At 48.6% G+C, this 19,749-nt stretch overlaps 1 protein-coding gene across 4 annotated transcripts; it reads right to left on the minus strand.

Moving 5' to 3' along the window:
* Window positions 1-193: 193 nt before the first annotated feature.
* Window positions 194-19,491, minus strand: LOC148334571 (metabotropic glutamate receptor 8-like). Of its 4 annotated transcripts, none has more exons than XM_088298961.1 (11): window positions 19,252-19,491; window positions 17,814-18,486; window positions 14,481-14,697; window positions 8,790-8,925; window positions 7,738-7,892; window positions 7,521-7,658; window positions 6,527-6,727; window positions 4,202-4,341; window positions 3,102-4,046; window positions 528-706; window positions 194-452 (listed from the first exon to the last, which is right to left on the minus strand). In XM_088298961.1, the coding sequence occupies exons 2-11, from the start codon at window positions 18,318-18,320 to the stop codon at window positions 428-430; spliced, it is 2,643 nt and encodes an 880-aa protein (XP_088155087.1). In that variant the 5' UTR covers window positions 18,321-18,486; window positions 19,252-19,491; the 3' UTR covers window positions 194-427. The 4 variants fall into 4 exon arrangements, with proteins under 4 accessions (XP_088155087.1, XP_088155086.1, XP_088155085.1 ...); XM_088298959.1 differs by lacking the exons at window positions 194-452; window positions 528-706 and adding exons at window positions 1,982-2,331; window positions 2,520-2,766; XM_088298960.1 differs by having other exon boundaries at window positions 194-706.
* Window positions 19,492-19,749: the final 258 nt, after the last annotated feature.

Consider the following 19,749-nt stretch of genomic DNA (forward strand, 5'->3'; position numbering starts at 1 on the left):
CTGCCTTAAATATATTACTTGTGGCAACAAATGTAACATAACACATTGATAACACATAAAATTTTGATTTATCAAGGGAAAACTTGAAACTTTGTTTTTTTAATCCACTTTAAAAGATTAACACTCCCACTTGTATCACTTAATATTACAATGGTGAACTGGTGTCACCCACCGAGAAAAAAAGAAGACAGGACAATGTTCACCTAGGCTGATGTTAGCATCCCTCCCACAGCGTCTTGCACAGACGCTTTTTTGGGGGGTTCCGGTGAAATGTATGGATGGAAGCGCTTTAAAAGGACGAGGGGCGAATAATATGAATAAGGACGGAGTGGCGATGACGGAAGGGTGCCCAGGTTGCGGATATCTCCGGTCTTGGCCTTGTCTTCTTGATGGATGCTCAGCTGGCGGGGAGTTTCCAAGGCCATTACTACTTGGTAATGCGTTTCATTCCGCTGAAAAACAGCAAACACTTTGTGAAGGCCGTGATGGAACGCGACATTGTGTTAGCAAGTGGCTCATCACTCAACATGAATGACTTTATCCCGTCACGGCAGCAGCTTCGGCCTGGCGCTGCCCCCTGCTCCACTGTGAAGAATGTCGCCAATAAAGTGCATGCTTGAAACCAGATGGAAATGTTGCTTCCTTGCGACTCTTTCAAACGGGGGCTGGGCTGGGCGGCGGTTGTTGAGCGTCGCATGGCGGGACACTGTTCACAAGAAGAAGAATCATTTCAATAAAAAGTTACAGCCCTTGTCGTACACCTGATTTACGCAAAACGGTGGTTGCAAACGTTATTAGTGCTTCTCAATTATTTTCTGTTTTGCCCCCCTAGCAAGAAGAAAACAATTTGCCCCCCCACATCACCCACTCTTCAGTGCAACTATAAATAATAGCATTTCTTTGCCAAACAGGCCTACACCGCAGAGTTAATACGTGCTGCGCACAATGGGCAAGGAGAGCGCCACCGCCAACTACTGGAGTGGAGGTGCAATTACACTTTATTGTGATGCAGCGGGAAAAAAAGCATGTTCCCCAGGGTCACACGCACCCCCCTCAGCATCACAGCGCACCCTCCCCAGGGGGGCCCGCCCCACTAGTTGAGAACCTCTACATTTTATACTCAACAATTTCGACAAACTGAGTCCGATTGACAATTGAAGACAAATTCAGCAAGTAAAACTAAATCAATAACCTGTAAGGAAATGAACGTATGCGGAAGCGAGGATTTACGTGTTTTCCAAACCACCGAATTTGTGTTTTTGTGACAATTTGAAGTCTCATTTGGGATGCACTAGTCATCTTGTTGAACGTTTTCCCCTTTGTCGCTTTCCTGATGCGGAGCGACGTTCCTCAGCGCGGTGACGAGCACAAAGCCTCGAGTTGACACGAGCGAGGCCTCGATACGACGGAAATGGAGCGCACGGCCTTGCGTCAAGTGGGAGTGGGCGTGTGCCGAGTCCAGGCCTCAAGGCACAACACAGGAACACCAGGAAATTCTCTGCGCTGTCAGTCAATTTTTTTTTTGGAAGTCCATATTTCGCTAATAGGCCACAAACTTGTCTCCAATCCCAACACGATTAATAATTGTTGGTATCGGTGTCTGATTTCTTGGCACGGTTTCGCCAGCAAAAGATTTACATCTGAGGAGACACTCCTGAACATTTCCCAGCACACACATTTGGCCAAAGTTAAGATACGTGTTTGTGAACTTAGAAAACTTTTTGTCTTCAACAAACCTTTGCAAAATGAGAGCAACACAACAAAGAACGGTGACACGAGATCGGACTTGTTGAAGAGAAACAAGCGCCGGGTTCCCACTCATCGCAACGACGACTTTCATTTCAGCATAACGGAGGGATGCATATTTCATTTTGTGTATTATTTCAATGAATAAAACAAAACGTGTTGACGTAAAATTGCAAAAAAGTAAATAAATCAATCAAAAATGTTGGTGCCTTTTTCCTTTTAATCAGAAATAGAAATCATTTGTAAGAAAAAAAAAACTAAAACACAAAAACAGCATGCGTCACTCCATTTTAAGATCAACAACGCTGATGGACAAAACCGAAAAAAAAATGTCTCCACTTACAACGAGCGTAACAATAAATACGATTGGTCCCCAAGAGTTTTTTTTTTTTCTTCGTTCTTTTTGATCAACTCGGACAATTTCCCCTTCGAGCGTCGCGCCGCTCACTGTAAGCTTCAACCGTCGTCAGTTACTTGCAGAGCTGACCGGAACAGGACGCTGGAAACAGTCCATAAAGTCCTGTTTGGGTTTGGTTCAGACGTGGTGGTTGGCGTAGCTGACGTCGGTGGCTTTTGTCGGTACAACTGCGGAGAGAAAACAATGTCAAGCCACGTTCAAGAAGTGCGGTGATGCTTTGTAGACTTGCAAGATTATCAGAGCGTGCCACTTGACCCTTTTTTTGCCGGTCAGTCCCTCGCTCTCCGGCCTCAAATTCAGGTCTTGGGTTTGTTGAAGCCTCGGCCCGTAGTTGCGCGTCCCCGCCCTTACTCACCGGCGGCCTCGACATCTCGGCGCAGCTCGGTCCGCACTTGGCCGTTGGGCCGCGCGGCCGCCAACTGCGACAGTTTGCCGGTCATGGCGGCGGCGCTGACGACGGCCTTGAAGCTGCGTTTGCGTTTGGGGATGTTCTGCTCCGGGTGGAAGATGATGATGTATACTTTGGGCACGTAGAGCATCCCCAGCGACACCGAGGCGCTCAGGCTGAGTGACACGGTCAGCGTGGCCGCCTGAATGTACATCTGAAGGAGGTGCGACGCGAGTGGACACCTTATTTATAGATTTCTTTGGACAAATGATTCGCATGAATGCCAAGACGGACCACATGATGAATGGACGAATGGATCACTGGCGAGGTCGATTGATGAACAAAGGGACAGATCAAGGACGGATGCGTGCGTGGATGGACGATCATGAACCGGATCAGTCACTGGATTGACGGATGACGGATGGATCGCTTCATCCGTGGATTAGCGAGAACGATCGCCGGATGAATGGAAATGCCCCCCGCCCCCTCCCAAAAGTGATTTTTTTTTTTTTCTTGCTTTTTCTATTTTTGCCAACTCGTCAAACTCACCCGCTCGGCCGACCGCGCCGCGCCGAAGAAGATGGGGATGAAGGCCAGCCAGATGATGCAAGTGGTGTACATGGTGAAGCCGATGGGCTTGGCCTCGTTGAACGTCTCGGGCACGCCTCGCGTCTTGATGGCGTAGACGGTGCACGTGACCATCAGCAGGATGCTGTAACCCAGCGAGCAGATGAGCGCCAGGTCCGAAATGTCGCACTTGAGCACCCCCCGCGCGTTCCGGGGGTCGGGCGTCCGCTGCTCGCCGTAGTCCACCAGGGCGTGGGGCGGCTCGGCGGCGAACCACGCCAACACGCCCACCAGCTGCACGCCCACCAGAGATGACGTGATCAGCAGCTGCGAGGCGGGCGAGATGAAGCGGGGCGCCGCCACCGCCGTCTTGCCCTGGGCGAAAATGCGGTGGATGCGGTTGGTTTTGGTGAGCAGCGCCGCGTAGCTGAAGCACATGCCCAGACCCAGGAAAACACGGCGCAGGGAGCACACGGCGGCGCCGGGCGGCGCCATCATTGGGAAGGTGGCGACGTAGCACAGAAAGATGCCCGTCAGAAGCACGTAGCTCATCTCCCGCCCGGACGCCCGCACGATGGGCGTGTCGTTGTGGCGGACAAAGGTGGCCGCCACGAAGGCGGTGGCCGAGATTCCCAGCACGGCGATGAGGACGGGCACCAGCGCCCAGGGCGAGCGCCACTCCAGCCGGATCACCGGGATGGGTCGGCAGCCGCTGCCGTTGCGGTCGGGCCGCTGCTCGTACGGGCACAGCTGGCAGGATAAGTGTCCGGCCAGGAAGCGGTAGCCCTCGCAACGCTCGCAGTGCCAGCAGCACGGCGCGCCCTTCACCACCTTCTTGCGCTCGCCCGCTTTGCACGGCACGCTGCACGACGAAGCGGGCGGGGATGCGCCCGTGCTGCCGGAAGAGTCGAAATTCAGCGCCGACATCTGCAGAAATAAAAAATTGAAAAAAAAACAAAAAAATAAAATAAATAAATAATGGTAGAAATTCTTTGGAAAAACTTTTAGAAGAAAATATCAAAAGTAGCCCAAAACTTTTTTTGGGGGGGGATGATGATGATGAAGAAGAAGGCGGAGCTTACGTTAAGGCTGAGCTGATTGGTCCACTGCCCGATGACCTTGTACTCAGGGCCGGAGCGCTCGTGGATCTGGTACTGGAAGATATCGTAGCGCCCGGGGGCGTCGCCGTTCTCGTTGAAGGTCACAGGCGTCCCAGCACTTCCTGTGCGGACAGGAAGTGACATCAAGCTGATGACAAAATAAACAAATGCAAGCTGATTTTGAAAGTTTCTTAGGGGTGAAAAATTTATTCAGCCCTTTGTCAATATCGTTTACACTTTGAGGTGTCACAAAAGCAAAACATTTTTGCATCAAGGACACGTTTCATTTCGCAAAAAAAGCATGTTTGGTCACAAAAAGGTGATTTTGACCAATTGACCATCGCATGTTCTTGTGCTGAAGACTAAAAAAAAAAAAACGCAAAAAGACAAGCTCCTATTTTTTCTGGTTAAAAAAAGGAAGTGTGCTCTTTTGTTCGGAAGATTTGCTGCCTGTGTGGTCACAGAACAGGAAATTGTGTCGGTCCCTGGAGATCATTCAAAAAGCTGGAAAAATCGTTTCCGTCTAATTGTTCATTTGGAGATGATGCACATCCGTCACGCGGGGACAAAAAAGTGGCCCAAAATGACTTGCTGAAGCATTCAAATTTCCAATTCAAAGTTATGGGGTGTGAACGGGGTGTGACAAACACATAAACGTACGCGCAGACAAAAATCAATCAACAAAGATTTCCTTTCTACTCAACATTTACTTGACGTCCACATTGAGCCGCAACGATCACTGAAAATTTGCCCAAAAAACAACCAAACAATTTGCGCAACCCCCCAAAAAACGAGCAGATTTCAAAGCAAATATCGAAAGAAGCGCACGGAGATGCGAGATGCGCAGCGGGCGGCGCCGTTTTCCGTTTGACTGTCCCGTCTGCACATTTTCACGTCAACAAAACATGTTTGACTGACCGCGAATGTCCAACGTCACGTGTGTGCGGTCCTATCGTGTGTTAAACGCAAACGCACGCACATCATGTCACGTACGCTGGGAAGTAAGATTCATAATTGCGGCGCAACTTTCTCCACATACGTCGGCCATCATTTGAAAAATAAACTGCGTCCCACAAGAGTGACGTGACAGCAATCCGTTCCGTTCGACTGGTGTGAAAAAATACAATTAGTACGAAGCTCTTATTAAGTGCTAAAGTGAAAATTATTTGAAAAAACTTTTTTTTTTTTTTCACAAAAATAAACATTATTTTTTGAAAGAAGCAGCAAGTAAATTTGGCCAACAACCTCCGTGGTCTTCATCTGCCTTTCCTCACTGATATAAACAAAAGCTGACCCCAAAACTTCCAGCAAGTGTGGGAAAATGACAACGGTTACCATGACGACAGACAGCTTTCACCTGGCAGCTGCTTTTTGGGCGTTTTTGTGTGCCCAACGCGTGCGCATTTGCTGCTTCGTTAGCATTTTGCTCCACTTCATGTGCTTACGCCTGAATTTCCTGTCCCTAAAAAAAAAAAAAAAAGGCTCACGCACATTTTTAGCACCTCCCGGTTAGCTGTCCAAAATAATCACGTCGCCACGCTCTGCCGCGGCTAATGCGCTAACATTAGCGGTCAACTGGAGCACACCCCCGCGCGCCTCTCTAGAAATAAACACATGGGCGAGCAACACGGATGAATTAGCAATTAGCCATCAGCGTCCGGCGCCCCTCCGTTGGTCTCGTTTGCGTGCAAAGCACGATGGGTAACTGGCGCGTCCGGTCCAGTGAGGCAGAAGGGGAAGCTCCGCTCTGGTTGGCATCAGCGCTTTGATGTGACCGCGCTGGGGAAGCCTCAAATGCGACGCCACGCACATCACGTATTCCAACAATTCTTCTTTTCCGTAATTAGCGGCTGTGAGTGAGGGTGAAAACAATTCATACGTTTCACAAAATGTTTCGAAAAGGAGCTGCAGCGATTTGTGGCAAGTGCCTGCCTGCCATGTCCTACATTGGACAACAATCTCCTCTAGTGAGCTAATGTGGAAAAAATATATTTCCAAAATCCAAATAACGTACATGACACTGATCTTGGGCTTGGATGAAAAATAAATCTAACTGTTTTTTTTTTTTTTTTTTTTTCAGAAATTGGGTCACAAACGCGGCAGCACACATTTCTGTGTCCTACGTGGGTAAAAAAAAAAATAAAAAATCTCCTGCATCAGACTCGGGTGAAAAAGATGACGAAAAAAAGTGCGCGTTCATGGCACGATCCGCAAGGCTGGCTGTTGAGCGACATGGAGCAATCTTCGATTCCACAAACAAATACTGCTGCTTGAGGTGTTCGTACGAAATGTCAAGTGGTCTCCTACCATGAAAGTTGACGGCGCGGATATGCGCCAGCAGTTCCTTGCCGTCAACATTGGCCATGCGCGGGCACACACCCGCGTACCCGACACACAGCTGGCGGTGAAGGCGGTCCAGGGCGTACGCCATGGCGTACACGGCGTCCATCACAAACTGCACTTTGCCCTCCTGCTCGTACGTGGAGTCGCGGCCCACCTTCTCCAGGCCTGCCAGACCAAGCGGGAATTAGGACGCTTTGGACACACCTTTGACGCTAGAGCAGTGCTTCTCCTGGGGGGGGGGGGGGGGGGGGGGCACGTGCGACTGGCGAACATGCTTTTTTTCCGCCGTACGACAATAAAGTGTAATTGCACATCCACACCAGTAGTTGGCGGTGGCGCTCTCATTGCCCATCGTGTGCAGCGAGTAATAACTCGACACTGTAGGTGTGTTTGGCAATTTATAGTTGTGGTGAAGAGTGGGTGGGGGTGGGGCAGGGGGGGATTTTCTATAAAGAGTTCAGGGGCAAACTATCAGTGAAACAGATTTGCATGATGGAAGACTCAAGTGCAGTTGGCTAAGGCAGGATGAATCTAAAAAAAAAAGAATCTATTTTATCTTCCAAAACAAAAGGCCAAACAAGGTACGTGGAAGACTCAAAACACTACATTTACAAAGCCCCCCCCAATAAAAAAAAAATCAAATCAAATCAAGATTCACGACACTCATCAAACGAAAGGGAAAGGTGACGTGACGCAAGATGACGGCAACGGCAACCAACCCACACAGACTGAAAGACAGCAGCACTGAATACAAGCAAACGACGAGGCACACCAGGACAAGACACGAGCAGCTGGAGGGGGCTGAGTGGTTGGCACAAGGAACAAGGTTAGAATGAAAAGCTAACGAGTTGACAAAATGTGAACAAGGAGTTGAGAAAAAACACTGCGGGAGCGCAACCGAACTCCCCAAAATGGCCGCCAACCAAAATGGCCGCCAACCTGCGAGCGCTGCCCTCACCTGTACACTTTGTGGCCGCTCCCGTTTTCTTGCCGTGCGTCCCCAGCTTGCATCTGAAGTTTTCCTCCCAGAATTCGGCGAACCAAACGTTGCGCCGGTTGTTGGCCAGCGAGCGGCTCTTGAAGTAACGATCGAACGCTAAGTAAGACACAAACGAGCCAGACAATTATTGGTTTTGCTGTTCGGAAGGAAACCAAAATGATTTTATTCCGCTCACCGTGGACGGACGCCCGCTTGGGCAGGATGGTGACGGCCCTCTCCGCCGCCAACTCCTGATGCAGCACGGGGGCGATTTTGGAGCCCCAGCTGTCTGAGCCCACCCACAAGAAGTGACCCGTCAGGTTGTTGCGCATGGACGCGTCCAGGAGGCGACTGGCACAATCAAAATGACATTAAAATGAAACGCAATTCAAATCCAAAATAAATTTGTGACACTAAATCATCAAAAATAAATGGCATGAAGTTAAAACGTTAAACAACAAAAAAAAAGATTATAGATTTTCTACATTATTTTTAAAATGTATACTTTAAAACAATAAATGATGAAAACTAAATATCTCAATCAGCAACAAACAAACACCATGAAGTGAAATTAAAATAAAATATAAAATTGTATAATACATCAAAACTAAATGAAACGTCAGAACGGAATCAACAAAATGCGCAAAGAAAATAATACCAATGGAATGATATAAAAGCATTTGAAATAAAATCCGCCATCCATCCATCATCCTCGCAGGCCTCCAATACGAATAAAATTCAACCAAATCAAAATTGAAACGTTGAATGTATAAACATAAATCACATCATAAAAGCCAATAAAAAGGGATAATATATTTGCATTAAAAATATAAACTAGACAAAAATGCGTTGATTGCAATCAAATCAAATGAAGTAAAGTAACATTTAAAAACACTCACTAATAACACACAAAAAAAAGTTCACAAAGCAATAATACTAAAGATGACCTGAAGAATGTAAAGAGAAGTTCACGTCTGGTACGAGTAAAATACTGAAACACCCATCTGAAATTTCAAAGACACCGCCATCATTTTCATATATATATATATATATATTTTTTTATTTTATTATATATTTTTTTTTAATGAATCATTTTGTCTACGATCGTTGGCAGCTGATTTGTTTGTTTCGGTTGCCTCGTGAGCGCGCGTCTCTCGCGCTCCACCAGCCGCCGCCTTCGAGGTTAACAGGAAAAACTCGGCCTCAATGTAGTCCCACGGAAGGAGCCGCTCAGCGACGACGACGTACCGGATGTCGTCCTCGTTGGCGAAGGTGATGACGGCGCGGGCGTTGGGCGTCTCCAGCAGACGCATCAGCAGATTGTCAAACGCGCCCGCTTCGGGCTCCCGGGGGATCTTCAGGGACTGGGCGATGCACACGCCGCCTGACGACACAGGAGAAAGTTCAACTTTCCCAGCATGTCGTGAACACCTCGCGGCATTGCAACTGGCACGAATTCTTTCAGCGGTTTATCAATTAATTCAGATGGGATTAGGAAAACGATGTGGTTTCACGTTTTAATCGTTGGCAATGGGACTTCATTATGTTAGATTTGATATTGTTAATTTTGCCCCCCCCCCAAAAAATAAAAACACACATTGAAAGACACTCAGACAGAAACATGACATGAAAATGCATCAAATGTAAACAAAGGTCAAGACAAAAAATCTTTACAATATCAAACATTCACATAAAAGTTATGTACAGTCTCACATGAGCAACCCAATTCATTCTTCATTAAAAAAATTAAAATAAAAAAACGTGGCAGAAGCTGTTACGGTTGCCTTCATGATGCATTTACAAAATTGTATTCAGTAAACCAAAATGGTGCGTTGCAGAATTATTTGGTGGGGGCTCGTCCAACAGTAGTTAAGAAAACACTTGCTTTTATCTTTGTTCTGAAGCGCCAATTGGCTTACTTGAAAGGTGAACGAACGCGCACGTGAACGCGCACGCGAACGCGCATGAGACGAGCCGCGGTGGCCTTTCCGAGTTAATTGGCTCAGCCAAAGATTCCCGTTCGGCCGCAAATTCTCGGAGGAGCAAGCAAGCGACAACAAATCCCGTTTGGAAAAATGCGACACGCCTCGAGGGAAGTCGCTCGCAACCTTCTTCACTTTTTAGCAAGCACGCGGCCAAAAGGCAACGATCAGCACTTTTCATTTTCTTTTCTCACATCATCAATAAGAAGCTTTTCTTTGTCGTCAATAAAAAAGCTGAAAGTCTCCTACTTTCGCGTCAATAAGAAGATTGGAGTCTACTTTGTTATCATGGCTAAGCACATTCATCTTTTTGCAGGCGCCAGCACCAAATATTGGCACCAACTTCTGCTCATATTTTTCTTCTGTTTGCTTTACGGATTTTTTTTAACCCAAGTTACGGTGATGAAAAACATGCTCCCTGAACAGATTTTTAATAAAAGGTTTTAAAGGCGAAATGACTGTTTCATTCGACAAAAAAAAAAAAAAGAATGACGGCACCGAACGGCCTCGGAGTGATCCAGTTTGCGTTTGCGGCTTCATTGACAGATCCCCCAAAAAAATTACATCAACGCTCGATCATGCAAATGTTGCCATTTTCCGGTGGCATCAAATGCAAAACGTCGACCGATTTTGAGCCGCTATTTCCGATCGGCAACCGGCGGGCCACGTCCGCGTCTCACTGAAAGCAATTCCAGATCATCTTTGCCGGAATCACAAAGTCCACTTAGGAAGTGGGCGCGTTGCTATCGAGTTTGATCTTGACAAAAACGACCGTGATCTTGCGTAAAGCAGCTCCGATCTTTTTGGACAATCTTCCCAGGCAGGTATCGTTGGCGGCACGCCTCTTGGGCGCCATCGGATTTTCGTCCGAGGGGACGGCATCGTTGGGGGTCACGGGAGTTTCCGGAATGAGGGATGACGACCACCGTTCATCGGCTCGGCACGGCGTCTCCGACGTGGACGATTTGTGGACGGCGCTCTCGGACTGGCAGCCGCGAGAGCGGCAGCGGTGGAAAAACGGGTGCAGCAGAACCTTCCGGGAGTCGAGCCTCACATTGGGATCCAAGTCCAGCATCTTCTTCACAAGTCGGACAAAGAGCTGCTCGCTGCGCGGTTGTCCCGCGGCGTCCCCCATGACCAGCTTCAACTCATCCAGAGAGTTGAGCACGAGCGAGCGGCCGCCTTTGGGCTGGCATCCCGTCTCCTTGGCGAACTGTTCGGGCGACTTGAGCTTCCACCGATGAAGCCCGTCGCACTCCTTGTGGAAGTACTGAGCCACTTCCTTGCCGCGGTCCAGCACGGAATCCGCCGGCTGTCCCTGAGTGTTGGCGACAAAGTTCAAAACGTCGTACTCGGTCCTCCCGGGATAGAGCGGCTGGCCCGTGGCGAGCTCCACGGCGACCAGTCCCAGCGACCAGACGTCCACCGTCTCATTGAAGGGAATCCCGAGAATGACTTCGGGCGCTCGGTACCACAAAGTCTGCACGCAGTCTCCCGGCACAATGTCCGCCACATTTTTGGCCAGGCCAAAGTCGGCCAGCTTGACTTTGAGCGGCTGCTGGCGCCGGTCCACCACCATGATGTTCTCTGGTTTGATGTCGGCGTGGACCAGGCCCATGCGGCTCATGTAGGACAGCGCCGTGGCCAATTGGTGCAGCACCGGCCGCACTTGCTGGGTGGAAAGCGCGCAGTGGTGCTGCATGAACTCCCGCAGGTTCTGGTCCAGAAGTTCAAAATTGAGGCAGATGTTCTCTTTGTGGAAGAAGAAACCCTCCCAGCGGACGATGTTGCACTCGTCCGGATCCAGACCCCACAGCTGCTTGAGAATGGAGATCTCCTCTTTGGCGACGTTCACCGAGTTCTGGTGGTTCTTGAAAACCTTGATGGCCACCATGGCGTTGGTCTCCGTGTTGCGGCACTTGACCACCACGCCGAAAGTGCCCTCGCCAAGCACATCCTCCACCGTGTGGACCCCGCCCAGCGACACCCCTTTGTACATCTTTAAGTCATCTGCGCAAACAAACAGTGCGGACGTGTCAAACGCAACTTTGCGACATTTGACGAGTTTTAAAGCCGAGATTTCGGGAGGTGAATCTGCACAATGCCAGAGGATGTCCGTCAAATCCATAAACACGTTGGGCTGCGCTGATCATTCGATATCGATACGCATCACGATAGTTGGGTGATTGATATCCATAGAAAAATGCTATCGATAAATTATCCATCCCAGAAATAACGGAGCAGATCGGACCGATGACGGCCCAACTCGTCATTTTAAAATAAAACAGATCGGAATTCAGCCCTTTTCCCTTTTTTTATTTTCAATCGTAAAAAATAATAATAATTCGATATATATCGATATCGAGCATTAGGACACACTTGCATCACCATATCGTTTACAGAGACGTCACGTATGCTCAAAGGGGATTTGATTCCATTTCCGAAACTGATTTGCGCTCAACTGCAACGCGATTGGTTAACGTTCTAGCGCACGAAGCAAACGTGGTGGCGCGTCTGCGTTGTCAAGTCGTGATGACGTTTTTCCCGCAAACTAAACTCGAGCAAATCAGGAAAGGAATCGCGATCCACGCTGTCCCCGTCACCGGCTTCCAGCGGGACTGCAATTTTTGATGCGTATCCGCGGCGCAAAGGATCACCGCCAATCGAACGATTGGACCGGACCAAATTAGAATCCCGAATTTTGTGGCGTCGTTTGTTCAATGAACTTTTGCAAGCTTCATTTTGCATCTGGCGACAACTGGTGAGCACGTCCGCCTCACAGTGCAGAGGTCGTGGCTGCGATTCTGGCGCCGGCCATCCTGTGTGGAGTTTGCATTCTCCCCACGGGCCTGCGTGGCTTTTCTCCGGGTGCTCCGGTTTCCTCCCACATTCCAACGACACGCACGGTCGCTTAATCGAAAACTCTGAATTGTTTTAAGGTGCGATCGTAAGCGCGGATGCTCGTTTGTCTTTGTATGCCTTGCGATTGGCTGGCGACCGGTCGAGGGTGTTAGCCCCGCCTACTGCCCGAAGACGACTGGGAGAGGACCCCCGGCACGCCCTGCGATCTTGGTGAGGAGAAGCGGCTCACATCGTGCAAGGACGGATTTGGCATCAGTTGACATTGTGCACATGCACCCGAAAAGTTGGCTCATCGACATAAGCAATCCATTCCTGATTCTCTGCGAGTCGATTAGCAATCGCGGCGCCACACCTACCGGTCTGATTCATTTTGGGCTTTTTGCCGAATGCGACGTGATGAGCTCGGGCAGAAGGTCCGACGTAATACACATTGTTGTTTTCGTCGTCGTCGTCGTCGTCACGTACCCGGCGAGCCTCAAAGACGGAAACGTGACAACCGTCGTCCTTTCTCTGTGACATCACTTTCCAAAGCGTAGTGTCCGACATCAAAGGATGAGGGAATTTACGAGCTATTGCGCTAGATCGTGGCACTGATGTCGTCGCAACGCGTTGGTCAGAGCGTAACTCCTTCACTGCCATTGACGGACGCCAAAACGTACATTGGCGTGATTGAGTCAAGCGACTTTGGGGGCGTCACCCAGGTCACGTGACTCGCCGCCAGAACCAATCCAGCGATCCGATGGCTCATTTGAGCCACGATATCTGCGCATCGCATCTCTTTTCAACACTAAAAAGGACAACCTTTAGCTTGTTAGCATGCTAGTTGCAATCACGTTGTCACTCTTGTGCCAGCTCACGCGCTCGCTTTCATAACATCCGCTGCAATGTTGGTCATTAAACGGCCAACAAAAAACACGACGCTGTCGCGTCCGGCGCGCTTTTAGCATGCTAGCGGCGCTGTCGTGCAGTTAGCAGTGAACCATCCGAAGATGCGAGAGGCAAACTCTTCAAAGGCAAACAGACATATTTACTGCCCCGGTCTGATTTCTGATCAGAGTGAGGAAACTCTTTCTCAACGTCCGTGCCAAGCGAGCGAGGGCCGAGTCGGATCGGGAAGTTTCCGGGGAAAAGCGACTTCATTTGATTTTCGATGCTCGTGCGCAAATGAGCCTTTCGTCTGCGACATTTGTCAACGCTCAGCAACCTTTCGAGAATGACGTCCAAATGCGCCTCAACCAGGAAGTAAAGAAATGAACAAGAGGGTGGCCCAAAATGTCGCTTGTCCTCGGACGTGTCCGGATCGAAGCCGCGAAGAATGCACCGGCCGTCGGGCCGTGAGACTTTGAAACACCTTTTCATTTGGAGAAGAGAAGACTGCCGCAGATCCGGCCGGACACTTTGCGACGTTACTACGTCGCGCGTATTTATTTGCGGACATAAAAGCATCGGAGTGGAGACATTTTTGTCATAATGAGGCGGCCGTCAGTAAGTTTGAGGCTGATGGACAACATTTAAATAAATTCTAATTATTGTTCAAGGGCGACGGCGGGCGTCGTTAGCGAGCATCAGAGCTAATCAAATGAGGCTAGTTCATCACGGAGATCGGCCCACAGCAAAGCCGCGTCAGTTGCTAAAAAAAAAAACGCGCATACAAAATTCGAATTCAACTCAACCTCAAATAAAAATCGAAATCTTTTTTTTTCTTTTTTTTTTTAAAGTCGATAATTTGATGATATTCTACAAAAAAAGTTTTTGTTTATATTTTCTCAAATGCTTCCTCCATCTGCAAAACGATATTCTGCGGTAATATTTCATGAATAACTATTTTAGGGAATACTCTCCAAGTGTTCCATAACGACGGATATCGTCACATTTTCAGTCGCAATAAGTACCGGCCACCGCACCACTGCCGACAACGAGAGCAATCAGAATGACAAGAAGAAGCGAGAGAGAGAACCGTGTGTGTGTGTGTGTGTGTGTGTGTGTGTGTTCTTCGGCCATTTTCAGGCCGGACACGCAAACGCAGCAGTTGGCCGCAAGAGGCGAGGTCGGACCGCTGCGGCGACGCCTTCAGGCCAGAGTCCGGTGTCCCTACCCGACTCTCTGGAGATGTGAACGAAGGCTTCCACGCCACTCTCTCCGTAGTTGCCCTCGGAGGCCAGCGTGGAGACGTAGTTCCAGCCCATCGCCGTGACGATGTCCAGCATAGCCTGAGCCTGGTACGAGTCCGGAGGAACCACGCGCGAGAAGAAGTCATAGCGAGTGTTGTCACTCAGCTCCGGGGCTGTCGAGGCGTAGCTGATCTGAGGGATCTGCGGACGGAAATTCAAATTCAACACTTTGAAGAGCACTTTGTGGATGGGAAGACGAGAATCCGCTTTTCATTTGCCGCGCAAAGTCGTCAACTCGAGAACCATCACCATATAATGAATGCCGCTTCAAAGTTCCTCAGACTCTGATTAAGGTTCGAAGAATTTTTTTTTTTTTTTCTCCACGATGTGTCAATAGAGAGAAGCCCCGCGTGCAAAACGGAAATGAGTTCAACCTCCATCGGCAGCATCAAGGACTCGACTTTCCAACACGTGGAGTCGACATTTCAACACATTGCGGAACGGATGACCTCATGGCACCGTGGGGGCGTGGCTTTCCATGACATCATCACGGAAGCGGCGCGTTCCATGACAAGACCGCGTGAGTCACGCTGACATTTTGGGGTTAAGCTGCGGGCGTGCGGGACGTGATGCCGGCTGACAGCCGCAGACGGACACCCGGCCGCTGTCTCGGTTAGCATGAGCGACACGCTTATGTTTCGCAATTTCAATGTCGGCGGCGAAGGGGGTTTAGCTCTCCAGGCGCCACGCTGGATGATGACGCGCTGCGACGTGATGGCCGCAGAAGGAGTGGGCGGGCGGCGAAGGCGGGATGCAGATCCAGCGTGAAGTGCGCCCGCAGACGCCACGACAAAACCAGGAAGGAGAAAAAAAATGGCGACAACAAGCCCAAAAAAATGAAGATCAAGAATGAGAGGAAATTGAAGAAAAAACAAGGAAGATTGAGAGGAAGAGGAACACAAAACAAGAACATGAACAAGAAAAACAGGAAGAAGAGCAAAAACAAGAAAAAGAAAAACAAACGAGAATGAGAACCGAACATGAGGAACAAAAACAAAAGAACAAGAAACATAAGAGCACGCAGAACCAGTCAAAGATCGATGGGCTTTTTTTTTTTTCCAGAGCCGATACCGATTATTAGTAGTCATGGAGGCCGATAGCCGATATTTCGAGGCCATGTTCCAAAACCCCAAAACTTGACTTTGTTTAAACTTTTGTTTACGACGGCAAATAGTTTCTATTAGTTGTGAGTTGCATGAGACGGACATGGATTGAAATTTCGACAAAGTCTGTTGTCGTGCGTGCGACTCGAGGTGAAAAAGCAAACGGGCATCTTCCTGATTGGCTGCAACCCACTGCACAAGGAACCAATCAGATGGTGCTGCGGGCGGGCCAATGTTCTTCTGCAGGCAGGGTCACCAGCACACCAAAGAGCGAGAGAGAGAGAGAGAGAGAGAGAGAGGGAGAAAGAGAGGTGTGCTGCGGCAAGCCAAAATAGAGCAGCTTTCAACAAGAAATAAACAAGAACAAAATTTGGGAATAATTGCAAGAAAATGATGGCCACGAAAAAACAACTAAACATACACAAACAACTAGAAAAAGAGGAAACACCGAACGCACAAAGAACTTTCCTTGAGGGGACACAAATCTTTCGACGTTGCGTCTTGTTAAAGGTTTGACAACACGTCGTCGCTCGTCTTCATGGCGACAGCTCGCAACATTTCAATTTGACGTTCGCCGCGACGTCGAGAATGTTGCAAAAGGGAGACGTGACGCTTGACGGCCGTGACATCATCCTAAAAACGACGAGCCAACGACTCTGAAAAAACGGCGTTCTCGCTGCAATTCCGGCAGAGGGAGTTTGTCGAGAGAAGCCGATGATCTCGGGCTGCGAAGACGTGCCAACATCGCAACTCGTTTTCACCCGGCGAGCGACACTCCGAGCCAACGCTGCACATGGCGCTAACATCGGCACACCAACCGTGCCGAGTGGAACAAGCGCATTTTTTTTAAGCCAGATCACCATCGGCGACAGTAACCTCGCCAACGTTCGCGGCTAATTTTAGCCACTAATTAACAAATAGGAGGAGACCGGAGTCTTGGAAAACGACACTTGCAGCAAACAACTGCAAGAAAGAGGAACGTGACGTGACGTATTCGGGGACTCCGCAATTCGCATTCCAGTGGCGTGACGTCACGCGTGCGCCACGTCACGTTTCCACCACGTTTAGAGCTGGAAAACCACTTATCACAATTTTGTGTGTGTCAGCCAAAGAAAACATGAAGGGAAGTTGCACACGCGATGCTGTCGACAAAAGTGTTATCAAGCTTCAAAAGCACGGCAAAGACATCCCCAAAAAAAAAAAAGAAAAATTGCAGCACATTTAAGCTTAAAGACAAAGACCCACAACAGTGGGATTAAACGAGGTCCCAAAATATAATTATATATAAAAATGTACATTAACATGATTATGCATATTTACATGGAGACAGCGAGAGAGGTTTTTTTTTCTTTTTTTTAAACCCGAAAAAAAAAAATCCATTTCCAGTGGCTTTGTTTAATCATATATAAATAAATCAATGAATAAATGCCTGTCGTGGCTTTAACTTGTGCAATTTGAGTCATTTTTTAAAATTTGTATATTTTAACACATGCTATTTTCATTTTTAACCTGCATTTTCTTTTGAGTTTATTACAAAGCAGGGTAAACGGGGGGCAATTCACCACAGTCAAACTTTAATAAACAAAAAACAAAGGATAAATTTATCCTGCACATTTTTTTTTTTTTTGACTGAGCGCGCAATTATGTTGAAGTTCCGTCTGGCAAATGTGCACGTGTTCCCTTGGAACTCTGCAAAAAGTGCAAAATTCCAACATCCCCTGTCGGCCGCGTTGGCAATTTGAGGCACGCCATGAGGATTCATTTGACGAGGTAAGAAAGCGAGTCATCGGAACGGACCGGCAGATGACGTTGTGCCATTCTAAATCGATTTCGAGGAAGTATGAACGACAATACTTGAGCGCGAATGTTTCGTGGCATTGCAGCTGTTCCTTAAATACAGTTTCCCATGTTTAGCGACTAGTTGCTAACTGTTAGCCGCTAATGCTAACCATGGATGTCGAGCCAAACACAAACAAGCGTGACAAACTCCAAACTTACTGGCTTGTAAAAAGTGTGCAAAGATGTGAAGGATTCATTGGTTACCTGTTAGCCGCTAAAGCTAATAATGGGAATCAAACGAAACACAAGCAAGTACGCAAATCTCCAAAATCTCCAAAAGACTTGTTGACCTTTCTAAATGACATGACGCGTTACCTCGAAGAGCCGAAGGATGTTAGCCACCATAATGGAGACGGAACTGGCCGCCGCCCCGATGACGCCCACCACCTTGTCGGGCTTGGCGAAGACGGGCGTCTGTCCGTTGGGGCAGCGCATGTCGCCCGCGTCCCTTCCGATGAGCGCCTGCACGAAGGTGAGCGACTGCTCCAGGGCGTGGGTGTCGCGGGAGCACGTGTCCAGGATACGCGCCCCCAGCGTGACGTTGGGGAGCAGCTCGGGGTCTTTGTTGACCAGGTCGAGAGCAAACAACATGGCCTCCAGACGGTGGATGCCCTTCTCCTTCTTCAGCTCGCCGCAAGGCAGCCCCCGCTCGCCACGTGCGTGCACCGGGAACAGGCCGCCCAGGATGATGTCCCCGTCCAGGCGGATGGAGTGGCCATACTCCTGATGAGGGTCCGTGTCGGGGGACGGGCCGGCGGACCCTGGCAGCCAGCAGCTCTTCATCATCAGGAGAGGCAGGAAGTAGCATCTGCTGACCGCCATCTTGGCGCGGTCACTCGATTAGTCGACGAGCAGCCGGCCAGCGGGACCATGGGGACCGCCACCCTCTGCCGAGGATCCAGAATGGGGGGTCTCACATCTAAAAACGGGGACCCCCACGTCCTCCTGCCATTCTGTTGATGGACATTTTGCAGGCAGGAGCCTCTTCCTGAAAAACAAAAAAAACAAACTCAGCTACTTTGGAGGAATTCAAATTTAAATTTTCTCTAGTTCCATTTCAATTTCATTTTAACCTGCGCTCGAAAGCATATATTTTTTATCCTCTGTGGAGAGCAACTAACAAGTCACTGTGACACTACTTAAAGAGCACCATAGGTAAAAAAGTGCTATACAAGGGAGAGCCTTTTTACCATTTAAAGTAAATCCATGCTGCCCCCAGGTGGCCAAGGCGCGCACAACAAATGAAGCAGCACAACATACATTAAATTGCAGCAAAAAAAAAAAAAAAAAAATATATATATATATTCTATGCAATTGGATTTTTCTACAGTAAAATGCTATTGAAAAGCCATTCCAAATTTGGGAAATTTCATTTCTCAAAGATGACTGGAGTGTTTTGAATTGCAAACCCTGTCACAGAATGAACTAAACTCGTATCTAAAAAAAAAACCCTCTGGGTCTTGTTTCAGCTCAAAACGCAAAATGCATCGCTCTGAAACTACTTTGAATTCTTTTGAAATGTCACTTTTTACATTTCGACAATAGGTCATGCAGCCTCAAAGATTATGTTCCATAATCACGTTAGACGCTCACAACTAACGATCAAGTACATTGAGACGTGTCCAAGTGACTTATTTTTTTGCAGTTTACGTCACTCAACAAACACTGGCAGTCTCACTTTAACACGAATCGAGTCATTTGCACGTGCGCCCTAATCAATCCAATCAATCGACCGAATGGTGCGTTCACGTACCTCTCTCGTCCCCTACGCACGTGCAGCCGGAGTTTCCCGAGCCGTTTTTCCCGCTCCTTTGTCCCGCCACCACGCCACCAAAACCAAGAACAATCAAACAAACTAATAAAAATAAATAAACACTTTCATGAGCAGAAAGAAAAACAGAGCGGGCGTCACTCCTCGCTGAAAGAGGGAGACTGCTGCGTGCGTCCGTGCGCGTGGGTGGTGGGCGCAAGACAACACGAGTGCACGTCAAGAGACGCGCGCGTGCACAGAGGTGCCCTGAAACCAAACGCAGTTTATTCACGGGAAACTCCAGAGACGCGCAGGCGCCCTCCAGAGGATTGACACTGCAATTACATCAACTGCTTCTCAGGAAAAGTGAGACAGTTGCTTGCAAATGCTGCTCTCTGTCGGTTGCAACTCTTCAGGCATTCGTCATCGTTTCATACTTTTGCCATGTCACTTGCAGTATTACTAGCACACATAAATACATGTAACAGAAAATCTTTACGA

The sequence above is a fragment of the Idiotropiscis lumnitzeri genome, chromosome 6 (genome assembly GCF_059441095.1).
Source record: "Idiotropiscis lumnitzeri isolate Australia: NSW breed Sydney's pygmy pipehorse chromosome 6, RoL_Ilum_1.0, whole genome shotgun sequence".
Taxonomy (NCBI): domain Eukaryota; kingdom Metazoa; phylum Chordata; class Actinopteri; order Syngnathiformes; family Syngnathidae; genus Idiotropiscis; species Idiotropiscis lumnitzeri.